Source organism: Pleurodeles waltl, chromosome 1_2 (genome assembly GCF_031143425.1).
Source record: "Pleurodeles waltl isolate 20211129_DDA chromosome 1_2, aPleWal1.hap1.20221129, whole genome shotgun sequence".
Classification (NCBI taxonomy): Eukaryota; Metazoa; Chordata; class Amphibia; order Caudata; family Salamandridae; genus Pleurodeles; species Pleurodeles waltl.
Window position 1 is genome coordinate 195,814,254 of NC_090437.1, and position 15,517 is coordinate 195,829,770.

At 46.4% G+C, this 15,517-nt stretch overlaps 1 protein-coding gene across 1 annotated transcript in view; it reads left to right on the plus strand.

The window, feature by feature from the left end:
• Nucleotides 1-15,517, plus strand: part of LOC138299480 (cysteine-rich protein 1-like) — a 225,326-nt gene that overhangs the window by 165,516 nt on the left and 44,293 nt on the right. Inside the window, exon 3 of the mRNA XM_069237750.1 lies at nt 15,175-15,229. Within this exon, the coding sequence (XP_069093851.1) occupies nt 15,175-15,229 (55 nt within the window). The remainder of the gene's footprint in view (nt 1-15,174; nt 15,230-15,517) is intronic.

The following is a 15,517-nucleotide window of genomic DNA, read 5'->3' on the forward strand; positions in this document are numbered from 1 at the left end:
ATCAAAAAGTTCCAACAAGAGTAACAGTAGGCTGAGAGCGGAAAGAACAAAGGCATTAATGTTGATAAGCCCTGATAATACCCTTGGATGGCACCCCATTGCTCAAGACAACAACTGATTATGACCAGCTCATTCACAAAGATTGACCACAGGCGAAGGGGTGTTACTCAGATGATGGCTACCCACGCTGATCCCTTTGAGAGAGACCAGTGATGTGTTAATACTAGACATAAAAATCAAGCGACAGCACAACGGCCAAAATTAAAAAGAGATTTGTTTACAAAGTCACCTATGGGCCATCTGGAGAACTAAGGGCCATATGTACCAACGCATTTTCCCATAGACACAGTATGGGTAAAACCCTTTGATACATCTGGCCCTTAATCTTTTATATGCAACATGAACAAATTTGGTCATTTAGATATTCAGGGCTGTATTTTCAGGAGTAAGTGCTGCTATGATGCCCTGCCTGCACCATCGAGTTCCCAGGTGGTTTCACTCTCCACGAAGACTATTCATACCCTCTTTCAGTAGGGATGGGCAAAGGCACATGAGGTGCTCAGAGGATTCATCACTATGGCCACAGCCCCTACATTTAACGTCTTTTGTTGGGTGGAGCCAGTGAGCTAAATACTTCAGGAAAGGTCACTCGCCTAACCTGAGAGCCATAAATCTTAATTTCAAAGGAATGGAATATGTGCAGGCTAGGTATGCAGGGGGAGGTCAGCTGATACAAGTTGATAACCACCCATACATGCATGTATTTGTCTAGAATTTCTCTATCTGCATGGAAGGACCAGAGGCGGATACGTTTTTTGATACTCATTTTAAACACCGATTGGCTGGGGTTCAGGTCCCACAGATCCTTTGCTGGCAGTAATTTCCAAGCAATCATTCAGGAACGAACAGTGTGACCTGGCAGGCCCACTGATCTGAATGTCGTTCCAAAGGAGGGCCTCCAGAGAACCGGCTCTGGCCCTGCGCAGCTTGTAGAACAAATTTATAAAAGCGCCGGCGCCCACAGCTTGATAGTGAAAAAGACTGAGTTCCAGTCTGATCTAGGCAACAGATGAGAATCTCAGGAGCCACAAAACGTGCTTGTAGATCCTTGTGGTGAATTTGCTCAGTAGGTTACTGTCCCAGCCCAGGAGTATTTCAGAGCCATAGGATAGTGTGGGGAGAACCTTGGACCACTTAGCTTCCAGCATTGGGAGAAGACTTGGACCAAGTAATGATTTAGAGAGTTTTGATTGGGTTGCTTGAAGGGCCACTGCTTTTGCTGTAGTTTCTTTCCGATGTTTGACTAATGAGCCGTTGGCATTGATATGAACACCCAGATACTGGTATGACTGATCCACAGTCTTCATAAACTGCTGTCACATTGGAAAATCCTTCTTCACTTATTCTGTCATCCGTACTCAATGATGATGCTTCAGCGCCCCCCTCATTGCACATGCCTTTTGCCTGGTAAATGCTCTGCCCTGGGTCACCACAGTACACACAAAGAACAGATGCCCAGGTATCTGTTGTATGAAGTGTGTGACACTTATTCTTATGTAATGCATGTACTAATAAGTCACATATTTTCTGTAGTTTGTCTGCATGCAAAATAGACTCCACAGAGAGTGAGTCAAGGTCCATGCCTAAAAATATCAAAAAAGTCATCTTCTATTTCAAAAGCCTTTGGTATTCCCATATGCTCAGTCTCTTCCTAAAATGTTTCCAGCAACGTTGCACACTCTCATTTCCGCGCTCTCCCTCTCACCATAGGAAAATAATCTAGGTGGTGCAGCACCTGCTCCAACCTTGCTATCATACTCACTGCCCATTCTGGATATATTCTGAAGGTCTACAAAGCCACACATGCTATAGAGAATCCCATGGGAGGGCTCTATAGAGGTAGAGTATTCAGTGGAATAGAATGCCCAGCAATGGTATGTAATCTCTGTAAATCAGTTGGAGCTAGAAGGTTGACATAACGTCAGTTTTTGCTATTTCCTCTCTTGCCCAACTATCCCTTATCATCAAAACTGCCTTGTCAATACTAGTGTACTTTTCTTTGGGTAAATTTAGTCATTAATTGATGTATCTTCAGGTGACAACAAATGGTGAGTTAGCCAGTATTCTCCCTTTGCCTTTTGTAGGACCAGCCCTGTCAGTGATATGATCAGATTATTAGCTGTATGGATCTCAAATGGGCTTGCCATCTTCCCCCAGTCACTTCTTTGTCTAGTTTGTTCTGTACCATCCATTCCCTCCCTTAAAAGGGTTTTAGGTTGTCCAGCATTTCAGTCCTGTATATTGAATCCAAAAAACCTCTGGAAAACCATGCTTCAAGTACCCCTGCAGCTCTGTGATCAGGGTACATTTTCAACCATGTTTTCAGTGCCCCACCTTAATTGGCGTGACTGCCTTTTCCAGGCACCCCTCTACCTTTCCCTGCTTGCTGGTCACCTTGCCCACTGTTACATTGTACAATTGATGCTTCCCATTACACTTCTGGCATTCTTGCCTCGACCTACGGGGTACCTATAGCATGCTCCTTTGTTATAGTTCAAATATGTTTTCACTGGCTCTGTCCTCCCCACCTGCTCTCCCGCAAGGTCTGATGCCCTGGAAATTGTTGAAGAGGAAGGGGCTAACTATTTGCCATATGCTATAAGGATAGTGGCAGGGTAGGCGTTATCTGTTTTAACCATAATTTGATCTCCCGCTCCCCCATGCCTTTGCCAGATTCAAACTTTTCCTGCACTGAAAATTTTGATCATATCATAACCAAGCCAGGCTTCCAAAGCTAATGCTGGCTGATCACATCCAAGTATTTCCACAACCCTATGGTTTCTTCTGGCTTCTTATTGTATCTAATACTCGCTTAAATGATAAATGCTGCTGTCCACACGGCTATATTTGCAGATGACAACAAATGCTTTGCCAGCTCCTTCTCTTCCGCTTTCAACCCCTCCTCGCACCCGGTTTCCCAAAATAGAAGTTTAAATATCTCCACATACTCGCCTGCCCATACCTTTTCTTTTGTACTTACCAACATATGGCTACCCAGCAGATGGTATAACCCCATATACAGAGCGTTCATTACTCCCTCTCCTCCATCATACTTATCTTTGTCTTCCCTGCCCTTGTGAATTTCCGTCTGGCCTGCTGGCTTGCTGAAGGTCCCCGTTTAATATTGTTTGGTCCCTACGTCTTGACATGCCACACCACTCCTTTTCCCTCTTCAGTCCCTAGGCCAACCTGTTCCTTCTCTCCATCTGGCTTGGGTTCTAACCATCCTGCCCTTATTCTCAACAGCCTGTCCCTTGGCCTTTAGATTATTTTCCCAGGTCTCAAAAAGCGCTCTCTTAAACCCATGCCACCCTCTCTCTCCCTGTTCCTCCCCAGTGTGTTTGTCCTTTGCTTTGTACCTTTTTGACATCCTAACAAGTATGCCTCCCCTTTCCACCATTCATCCCCATGCTCAATCTCCATGTGGTCTATTTCTTCTCGCACTGAGAGCACCTCCCTGGGACATTTCTTCCCATGCCATTGCTGTCTTCCTTCACTGCAAATGCCACCTGCCTCTTGTCTTTTTCTTCTGACCTACACTGTCTCTGTGGAAGGCCCTTTGTGTTCACAGCCCTTCCCAGGGTCTCACTTCCACCATCCCCAGTGGACTGATCCCTTCTCTCATTCACCCAAACTTTCCTCATATCTTCCTCCTGATCCAATGGGCATGTAATCACTTCTTTAGTACGCTGTCCCCTATCACTGTCTAACGATTAACCCTCTCCTGCCTGGTCCTGAATCTGTTCTTCAATGTCCCTCAAACATGTCTGTGTACTGCTCTCTTCTTTCCTAGAACTCTCTCTCCCCATATCTCTGGTGTCTGTCGTCAACTACATCCTCGCTCCCTGCGTATGTACCACTATAATTACTGATCTAATTTCCTGTCTCTCCTCGGCCCATGTCTTTTGCAACTTCCCCCTCAATGAATGCACCCAAGATCTCCTTGCCTCCCTGTAGTAGTAGATTCTTGGTCCAAAGGAAAGTTCTCATCATCATTCACAGCTAGAGAGGGAACAGGTGGCACCTTCTTCAAATAACAGGCTGGCAAGAGAAATGATGGAAGGGAAGCTTGCATGTACTGTGGGACAGAGAATAAAGGAAAGCAGGAATGTGACAAATTGAAAATTAATTGTATTGCAGCACTGATATAGATCTTACTACATTATGTGGTACACTGAAGTATTTGCCTACATGGACAGCAACCTCCACCTTGTAGTGTGTGTGATTGGCAGGGTGTTGTCTTTGCTTTTGGGTTTGATGTTGGAAATGCTTCTATGTCATGTCTGAAGACCACTGAGATCTGTTTTTCTGATATCGGATGCTTCTCATAGCTTTGTGGTGGATGAAGAGGTGTAAGAGAGGGGCACACAATTTATTGTTTTCAGTAGCCTGGCAGCTTCAGGAAGCTCTGGAGGTCCCTTTATGGTTTTCATTATGACCAGTCCACTTTTCTGGTTACTGCATTGAGCTGTCTAACCTGATATTTTTTTAAGGGTTCGGTTCTGAGCAGGCATCGTTGGAAAGAGAAATGGTAAAAAGGAAATCTGGGGGCATGGGCTTTGTTACCATCATTGCGCATCTGAATGTCATTGTGCGATGTAAAGAGGCAGTCATAGTATGTGACTAGTTAAGGCATGCAGAGGTGAACTAGATTGAAGTGTTCTGGTTGGCCAGCAGTATGTGACAGACCTCTTCAGTTATTCCATGCCTGTTCAGCTGATGATGGCTATTTTATTGGTTTGTACAGTACAAATGAAGGACGGGAGTTGAAAAATGAATGTAATGAAAAAGCAGGATCCCTAGAAAGAAAAGTGTTCAAGAAAACAGAAGGGAGGTGAAGAGCAAATGGCTCCTCTTGAAAAGAGAAATGAGAGGAAGTGGAGTAAAGAAAGAGTGTGGCAGGGAAATTCACAATCATGGAAGCAGAAAAGAGCAAATACAAGCATAGTTATTGAAAATGTAAGATCATATGGACAAAACCAGTGGCAGTTCCCTGCATCTCAGTGGAACAGGTGAGAAGCATCAAGAGATAAAAGGATGACATGATTAAGAAGGCTGCAGGGGGAACAAGCACAACAGCTCCTCGTACCAAGCATCATGATGTGACACCTGGGAGAAAAGTGAAAGGAGGGAAAAACAAAAAGTGTTTTTATCAGAAACAGGAAAGTACATAAATATATATCTGCCATAAAAGAGGTGGCAGATCATTTGCAAGCATATCAGAAAATATAGTGGGAAACCTGAGACAACTGATAGAGAACAGAGGGAGAGAGGCACTGTAGGAAGTTGGCTCTATATGCACTATTTCAAAGTAAGGAATAGTATGCACAGAGTCCAAGGGTTCCCCTTAGAGGTAGGATAGTGGCAAAAAGAGATAATACTAATGTTCTATTTTGTGGTAGTGTGGTCGAGCAGTAGGCTTATCAAAGGAGTAGTGTTAAGCATTTGTTGTACACACACAGGCAATGAATGAGGAACACACACTCAGAGACAATTCCAGGCCAATAGGTTTTTGTATAGATAAATATCTTTTCTTGGTTTATTTTAAGAACCACAGGTTAAAATTTGACATGTAATACTTTAAATGAAAGGTATTGCAGGTAGGTACTTTAGGAACTTTGAATAATCAAAATAGCATATACAGTCTTCACATAAATCACATATAGCTATTTTAAAACTAGACACAGTGCAATTTTCAACAGTTCCTGGGGGGAGTAAGAGTTAGTTAGTTTTTGCAGGTAAGTAAACTACCTACGGGGTTCAAGTTTGGGTCCAAAGTAGCCCACCGTTGGGGGTTCAGAGCAACCCCAAAGTTACCACACCAGCAGCTCAGGGCCGGTCAGGTGCAGAGGTCAAAGTGGTGCCCAAAACGCATAGGCTTCAATGGGAAAGGGGGTGCCCCGGTTCCAGTCTGCCAGCAGGTAAGTACCCGCGTCTTCGTAGGGCAGATCAGGGGGGTTTTGTAGGGCACCGGGGGGGACACAAGTTAGCACAGAAAGTACACCCTCAGCAGCACGGGGGCGGCCGGGTGCAGTGTGCAAACACGCGTCGGGTTTCCAATGGAAATCAATGGGAGACCAAGGGGTCTCCCATGCGATGCAGGCAGGCAAGGGGGAGGGCTCCTTGGGGTAGCCACCACCTGGGCAAGGGAGAGGGCCTCCTGGTGGTCACTCCTGCACTGGAGTTCCAATCTTTCAGGTCCTGGGGGCTGCGGGTGCAGAGAGACTTTACCAGGCGTCAGGATCTGGGAGTCAGGCAGTCGCGGTCAGGGGGAGCCTCGGGATTCCCTCTGCAGGCGTCGCTGTGGGAGCTCAGGGGGGGCAACTCTGGCTACTCACGGTCTCGCAGTCGCCGGAGAGTCCTCCCTGAAGTGTTGTTTCTCTACAAGTCGAGCCGGGGGCGTCGGGTGCAGAGTAGCAAGTCTCATGCTTCCGGCGGGAAACGCAGTTGTTTTAAAGTTGCTCCTTTGAAACAAAGTTGCAGTCTTGGGTGAACAGAGCCGCTGTCCTCGGGAGTTCTTGGTCCTTCTAGAGCAGGGCAGTCCTTTGAGGATTCAGAGGTCGCTGGTCCCTGGGGAAAGCGTCGCTGGAGCATTGTCTTTAGAAGTGGGGAGACAGGCCGGTAGAGCTGGGGCCAAAGCAGTTGGTGTCTCCGTCTTCTCTGCAGGGTTTTTCAGCTTAGCAGTCCTCTTCTTCTTAGGTTGCAGGAATCTGAGTTCCTAGGTTCTGGGGAGCCCCTAAATACTGAATTTAGGGGTGTGTTTAGGTCTGGGAGGGCAGTAGCCAATGGCTACTGTCCCTTAGGGTGGCTACACCCTCTTTGTGCCTCCTCCCTGAGGGGAGGGGGGCACATCCCTATTCCTATTGGGGGAATCCTCCATCTGCAAGATGGAGGATTTCTAAAAGTCAGAGTCACCTCAGCTCAGGACACCTTAGGGGCTGTCCTGACTGGCCAGTGGCTCCTCCTTGTTTTTCTCATTATCTTTCCTGGACTTGCCGCCAAAAGTGGGGGCTGTGTCCAGGGGGTGGGCATCTCCACTAGCTGGAGTGCCCTGGGGCATTGTAGCACGAAGCTTGTGCCTTTGAATCTCACTGCTAGGTGTTACAGTTCCTGCAGGGGGGAGGTGTGAAGCACCTCCACCCAGAGCAGGCTTTGTTTCTGTCCTCAGAGAGCACGAAGGCTCTCACCGCATGGGGTCAGACACTCGTCTCTCAGCAGCAGGCTGGCACAGACCAGTCAGTCCTGCACTGAACAATTGGGTGAAATACAGGGGGCATCTCTAAGATGCCCTCTGTGTGCATTTTTTAATAAATCCAACACTGGCATCAGTGTGGGTTTATTATTCTGAGAAGTTTGGTACCAAACGTCCAAGTATTCAGTCTAGCCATTATGGAGCTGTGGAGTTCGTTTTTGACAGACTCCCAGACCATATACTCTTATGGCTACCCTGCACTTACAATGTCTAAGGTTTTGCTTAGACACTGTAGGGGCATAGTGCTCATGCACATATGCCCTCACCTGTGGTATAGTGCACCCTGCCTTAGGGCTGTAAGGCCTGCTAGAGGGGTGACTTACCTATGCCACAGGCAGTGTGAGGTTGGCATGGCACCCTGAGGGGAGTGCCATGTCGACTTAGTCATTTTCTCCCCACCAGCACACACAAGCTGGCAAGCAGTGTGTCTGTGCTAAGTGAGGGGTCCCTAGGGTGGCATAAGACATGCTGCAGCCCTTAGAGACCTTCCCTGGCATCAGGGCCCTTGGTACCAGGGGTACCAGCTACAAGGGACTCACCTGGGTGCCAGGGTTGTGCCAGTTGTGGAGACAATGGTACATTTTAGGTGAAAGAACACTGGTGCTGGGGCCTGGTTAACAGGGTCCCAGCACACTTCTCAGTCAAGTCAGCATCAGTATCAGGCAAAAAGTGGGGGGTAACTGCAACAGGGAGCCATTTCTTTACAGGCACCAGGACAGAATACAAGAGAATCATCATGAAGGGAGAAAATGGGAGTATTAAAAGAGGTCAAAGAGAATCAAAGTGACTTGTATGAAGAAGTTGGTGATGAGCACCGTTGCCATATCATAAGTCTAAAATGTCTTATGTTGACTTCAAGGAAGAAGTTGGTGATGAACAAAGCTGCCATAATATATGCCTAAAATGCCTTATGTTATCCTAGTAGTTCTGATGATAAAATGTTCATATGGCTTACAATGCTTGCAGCATGCTTTTCATGCCTACATTTCATTTCTTTCATTTATGTGATAAAAAATTGCACAAAACCTGTAATCTAAGTTTGTACAGTACAAAGACAGGCAGTTTTTAAAGTGTCAAACAGCAGTGCCTCAGAATACAGAGACATTAGGTGGATTTGAACAGCAAACAAACCTATTTTTAACTTTTGGTAAACAAACCCAGTTTTAAAAATGAAACGCGTTTGCACGTACCAGATTGTTAAGAAACTATGCGTAAGAACAGAAGTTAGAGGCTGATTCCAAGAAGAAATAAGGTTGACAATCTCTGTGGAAAGACAAAAAAATAAACTAAACTAAAGGTATATATTTTAGAGACTAACCTGTAGCACTATTGATTTATCCATTACAGAATAATATGTAGGGGTTTATTGAGAGTTTGGCAGCTAGTCTATCAGTCAGCCAGGGTAGTAGAGGGATTTAGGGCCCAGGTTTATACTTTTTCACGCAAAACTACGCTAGCGCAGTTTTGCGTGAAAAAATATAGCGCCATTCCAAAACGCAGGCTGGGTGCCATATTTATGAAATGGTGCTAGCCGGTGCTAATGCCCTGTTAGCCTCCTTAGAAAGGAGGTTAACAGGGTGGGGGAGGAGTAGGGGAAACCAGGGCTTGTGCGCCGCATTATGGCGCTACACTGTTTAGAGGCAGAAAAATGCCTCTAAGCAGTGTGGCACCATTTTATGGTGCACAAAACTCATGAACATGGCTCCTGTCTTAAGAAAGACAGGGGCCATGCCCACCACCTCAATGGCCATGTCCAGGGGACAAATGTCCCCTGGGCATGGCCATTGGGGCCAGCGCCTTGCAGGGGGCCCAAGTCAGGCCCCCGAGCAGAGGGAAAAAAAAATACTTACCGGGACATACCTCGGATGGGTCCCCCATCCTGTGGTGTCCCTCTGGTGTGGGTGGGGATGTCCCTGGGGCCAGGGAAGGGCACCTGTGGGCACTTTCTATGGTCTCTGACCATGGAAATATGCCTACAGGACTCCTTACGCCTGCCCATACCCAGGCGTTAAATAATGGCGGTAAGCAAGTTCAGCACCATTTTTTAAGGCCCCCATCCCCCGTTTAGCATGGGGGATAAATATGGCGCAAAGGCCATATCGTCCTTTTCTGGACAGGAATGCCTACCTTGCATCTCATTGATGAAAGGTAAGTTTTCATGCCTAGAAAACACTGTTAACTCCATAACTTTGGCACTAGACGTGTCTAGCGTCAAAGTATAAATATGGAGTTAGGTTTGTGCTGAATTAGCGTAAAAAAAAAATTACGCTGATTCAGCGCAAACCGAGTATAAATATGGGCCATAGTGTGCCACCCTTGCGGAAGACTGACAACCTTACTTAGAGATCTCTGTTGTCAAATTTCAGGGTCCTCCATTTTGTTGTGAACTTCCTGCATCTGGTAACAAATCTGTGTTGATTAATTTTGCTGAAGTGACGGGCTAGGAGTAATGATGAGATCAGAAAGATCATGGAGGTTGTCAGGAACCTGCTTGGAGATACCTTTGGAGTCTACTATAAGAAGAATGAAAGGTGTGCTATCCACAATAGCTATAAGTTGCTTTCCTCCAGTCACCAGAGTTGTAAGGCCCATCTCAGGTTCACATTAACCAGGACTGCAGAGGTTATCTCCAGATGCTCAGATTGCCTAAATCGCTTAACATGCTGTTACTACTGTAAAATGTCTAGGATCATCTCTTTGGCTGGGGTCAATATGCTCCTAGCTACTGTGTATTGCACAGTCTCCAACACAGTCTGTTGTGTGTTTCTCCAGTATTTATTTGGGCTGCCATCAGCTTAGCCTGTCTTAATTTCTCTAGGTAAGCGATTGGTTGTGCCATTCGAGGGCATGGGCTCCATAATGGAGGACGGTGCCGACACAAGCTACTTGCTTCATCTATTCTGTCACCCACACTCCCTCCTTGCATTTATTACCTCACTGTGCCTGAGTGTCTCAGTGAGCACCAGGACTGATTAGGAAAATGCCTTCAACAGTCCATCACCCTGCTGCTTTAGGGTGCAGCATTTCAGCTGGGGACTTCTCTCTATGTTCATCTAAATATACCATTCCCTCGTATTGCACCTGCTCCTGCCCATTTGTTAATTGCAGTTATGAATATATGAGATAGTACTACAGCAGCACTACTTTATGAACTCATAAATACTTTTTGTGATTAGCACCCGCTGTGTCCCTGTTTGACGAAACAGCTGCCACCAACCATCAGTTTGTCCATAGCCTCTGGATTGGAAAGTAGAATCTCTCCTCTATGAGGAGACATACACTTTGTTCTTGCTCTAGTCCACCAGAGTCCAGTATTCTGATGGGGTAGTAATGTATGCATATGTGTGCCATTTCCCAACTAAAGTTTAATGAGAGGTCACTAGGCAAAAATACATAGAGTAGATTACAATGTAAAGAATATGGGCAGAAAGTCACAGAAGCCTTTCCATTAAGGCTTTTCCCAGTTGTGGCCTCTCCCAATTGTTCACCAAAACTCCTAGAAAAGAGGCCCCATTTATTATTTGACAGTTAATGCAGACCCTAAATTTTCCATCCTTCATTGGATGGTGCGGGCATGATATGCATTGTGCACCCCGATCCACTCATAGGGCAAGGTACAGAGCAGTCTAAATAGCTTTGTAGGAAGTCCTGCAGTCCTCTCATCTCCATGTCTCTCCAATGTTTGGAGAGCAGTCTTGCTACTCTTGGGGACTCCTCCACCACCTATGGTTCTCTGTACTCCCTAACAGTAGATTGTTACAGAGGGAATTTATAGATTTGGTCCCTCAGGTCTGATAATAGGGGTTGATGTCTGCAGAGACAATAATCCTTATATATATAGGTATAGCTTGATCAATCAGCCATTCTTTGACTTTTCTGTCCGGTCTTGTGATTTTTGAGGAGCAGGATGCTGTCAGGGAGAGCAAATAACAAAGATCAGTGATCTCAAGAGGCCAGAGAATGCCTCAAGGAAGTGAGCTATGTAAGAAACATTGCTTTCCAGATTCACACAACTGAACAAAGAACATATTTGTATCCAAAAGACCAAGGATATGTTGAGAACATTCCAAGACTTCAAATGTGGTCATTTGCATTGTCTCCAGTCTTTTCCAAAGCATCATTAACTATATTGGATCCTGACCTGGACCTGCACCTTAATACACTGAAAGGGACACAATGCATCTTAATCTTGATTCTAGAAATTAAGCCAATATTTTGTTAGCTGAGGCTGGCTGTGCTGCTTCCTGAATCATTGGAACCAATGTCTAGCCTTGCAATTCCAAAAATGTGTATGGTTTTAAGCCACAAATTAAAACTATTCCTAAGGAAAGTCCCTCCAGTTCCAACTCTTTGTTAAACGGGTCTCCTGCGTTTTATGGGTAACCCCCACAAACTGAAATCCCAATCACAAGCAGCGAATTCTATAGTACTGGCTTGTGAACTTTTAAGGTATACCCTGGAAAATTATTTTTTAATTGAAGCATGCAGCACTAGCTCTTCTAAAATGGCTGTGAATGTAAAGGTCAGTCTGGAACCTCATTTGGTCTTCCTTGAACTGTGACCAGTGACCCTGTGCTCCAAATGCCAGATCAATCTAGCCTGAAAACTCAACATAGAGGTTTTATCAAGTGAGCTCGCTCTTTGAATCCTGATAAATCATTGTCTTTTGACATGAGTGTGACTTCTGTTTATTTTAAGTGGTTTTTTAAAAAAATATATGGCATTATTAGGACCGTTTTGCATATTACCAACTACATTGGGTCAAACTTATTGTGTTGTGTGCATTTGCACCCAGGACAGCTGGGATATGACAGCAAAGCACAGACATATATTAGCCAACTCAATACATTGTAGCCTTCTTACTTACAACATAGCCCTACCTACTGTACATTTCCACATAGCATAACACTGAATTACATTATATGGTATTTCTCCTAGAGAGCCTAACTGCATCAGTGTTCTAAATACCTTTTTGGTTGCATCTTGGCCAATTATGTTTCTGGTCCTTCTGATTTTCTCTAAGTTCCTTAACTGTGACTTCCAGATTCACCTATTTCTATATAAAAGACTTATTTTTTCAAAAATATAGCTTTTTCTGAACATTGAATTTACTGAGTTTCTTACTGGGGCCATATTATAGAAAGAGCCTTGGGGCACAACGGGCATGTGCGACTGCTTTGTACGCCCCGGGGCCACTTTGGTATTACAGATGGGGCCTCAGATGCTTGTTCAGTCACTTCTGTAATACAGATCGAGCTGGCACATCTGTAGAGCCAGTGCTAGCTCAAGATGGTGTTCCCTCATTTGCAAGGGGGGGTCCCATGCAAATGAGGGACTCTCTTTCCCTCTGCACCCACGCCATATTAAGGAAGCGGGGCAAAGGGAAAGAAGCTGTCAGGAGGTGCACTGAAATAGCGCCTCAAAAAGGTGGCCACTGTCAGTCCACCCCCTGATGGCAGCCCCTGGCAAGGGGAAAAGTGGTCCTATGGTCCCCTGGAAACCCCCTTCTTAGCAGGTGAAGTAATTCACTGCACCTGCCTGCAATGAGATCTCTGATCCCTCTTTAAAGTGCAGGTGGGTTGAAACACTGGGCTGCTTTGAAGAAGGTGCTCCGTATCGTCAACAAACAGCTGACCACCTTCCTGGAAGACAACAACCTGCTCGACCCCTCACAAACCGGATTCCGAACCAACCACAGCACTGAAACCACCCTCATCTCAGTCACCGACGACATCAGAACCCTGATGGACAACAGTGAAACAGTCGCCCTCATTCTTCTCGACCTCTCGGCTGCCTTTGACACCGTCTGTCACCGCACCCTAATCACCCGCCTCCGCTCCACCGGGATCCAAGGCCAGGCCCTGGACTGGATCGCCTCCTTCCTCGCAAACCGTTCCCAAAGAGTTTCCCTCCCTCCGTTTCGCTCAGAACCCACCAAGATCATCTGCGGCGTACCTCAAGGCTCATCACTCAGCCCGACACTCTTCAATGTCTACATGAGCCCCCTCGCCAACATCGTACGCAAGCACGACATCATCATCACCTCCTACGCCGACGACACCCAACTTATACTCTCCCTCACCAAGGACCCCGCCAGCGCCAAGACCAACCTACAAGAGGGTATGAAGGACGTCGCCGATTGGATGAGGCTCAGCCACCTAAAGCTGAACTCTGAAAAAAAAGGAAGTCCTCATCCTCGGCAACACCCCGTCCGCCTGGGACGACTCCTGGTGGCCCACGGCCCTCGGCACCGCACCGACCCCCACAGACCACGCCCGCAACCTCGGCTTCATCTTGGACCCTCTTCTCACCATGACCAAGCAAGTCAACGCCGTGTCCTCCGCCTGCTTCCTCACCCTCCGCATGCTCCGCAAGATCTTCCGCTGGATCCCTGCCGACACCAGAAAAACCGTGACCCACGCCCTTGTCACGAGCCGCCTGGACTACGGCAACACCCTCTACGCCGGGACCACAGCCAAACTCCAAAATCGCCTGCAACGCATTCAAAACGCCTCGGCCCGCCTCATCCTCGACGTACCCCGTAGCAGCCACATCTCCGCACACCTGAGACACTTGCATTGGCTCCCAGTCAGCAAAAGGATCACCTTCCGACTTCTCACCCACGCACACAAAGCCCTCCACGACAAGGGACCGGAATACCTCAACAGACGCCTCAGCTTCTACGTCCCCACCCGCCTCCTCCGCTCCTCTGGCCTCGCACTCGCTGCTGTCCCTCGCATCCGCCGCTCCACGGCGGGTGGGAGATCTTTCTCCTTCCTGGCGGCCAAGACCTGGAACTCCCTCCCCACCAGCCTCAGGACCACCCAGGACCACTCCGCTTTCCGGAGACTCCTAAAGACCTGGCTGTTCGAGCAGCGATAACCCCCCCTTTCCCCTAGCGCCTTGAGACCCGCACGGGTGAGTAGCGCGCTTTATAAATGTTAATGATTTGATTTGATTTGATTTCCCTTGAATACATTGTTTCCAGGACTGCACAAATTACTGGTTGTCCTGAGGGCAGTTCATTCTTCATGATAGGATGCACTTTCCCAGTTTGTGCATGGTACATCTATTTAAAGGTGCTTTGTGGCACAAAAAGGAAAAAAAAAGAGCCTTATCTGTAATGGGGCCCTTTGGTTCTATGGTATCTATGTTCTGAATTCTTCATCACCTCTTCTATTAAACCGTTGCTGAGTGCCCTTGATACTTTGGAGAATCAAGTGTGAAAGGGAGGAACTTTGTTATTCAAGTGGAGTGCCATTGTAAGTGAGGCTGTGGGGAAGCCGTGGTAAACCACACTCCCCAGCACAGACAGTGGCCAGTCTATCTTTTGAAGTGTGACTGCCTCAGCACTCTTATGACGCCCAGCAGCTAGGCCAGCCCCTCTCACCACCAGGAACGATATGGCTCACTATGCCAAGGCACTGCTGTGACCACTTTCTTATAAAACAGAGGGTCTGGCGACTGGGGACTCTCATGGTTCTTGCAGTCTATATAGGCACAGCCCATGGGCCACAATCTCAAAACCCCCAGAAGAGACGGTCAAGAGGGAAGAGGTTTAACCACCTTCAGGTCTGTTTCTAGCATATCGGTCACCTCTACTCTTAAGAATGGGCATATCTGTGGGGTTTGTGAGGGTATACATCTCAACACCTTGGATTATTGGCTACATCTAGTGCTACAGTTTTGTTTAATCCATTTACATAAAGTATTTTATAACTGTTGGTGTCACTTTTGATGAATTTGAAAGATTCCTGATTTCGAATAAGTGTAAATTTTAATTACATTAACTATGGTGTGCATCGTAGCTACTAACATAAAGATAAATACATATTTACTTGTTCTATTGTATTTATTCACAGCATGATGACAAGCCATTCTGCAACAATTGTTATCTTCTGCTCTTTGGTCCACGTGGTAAGAAATGTGAAATGTTTTTGATGCTGCTGTCACTGTTTAAAGGAAATTGTTAATTACAAATGGACATCAGACAGGCAATAAACTGGTTCTAGCGGACATCAGGAGACACCACCTGCGTTTACTACTGATAACATCATAGGATGTGATACCACATGGCCTTTGACCCTGATGCCATAACTGGAAGCAAGGTCACTGAAGATAAACACCTGCAATAAGTTGAGTTGAATTAGCAGGTGAAGCTATTCTAGAGATATTACCCAAGCAGGGAAGAAACTCTCTAGAAGT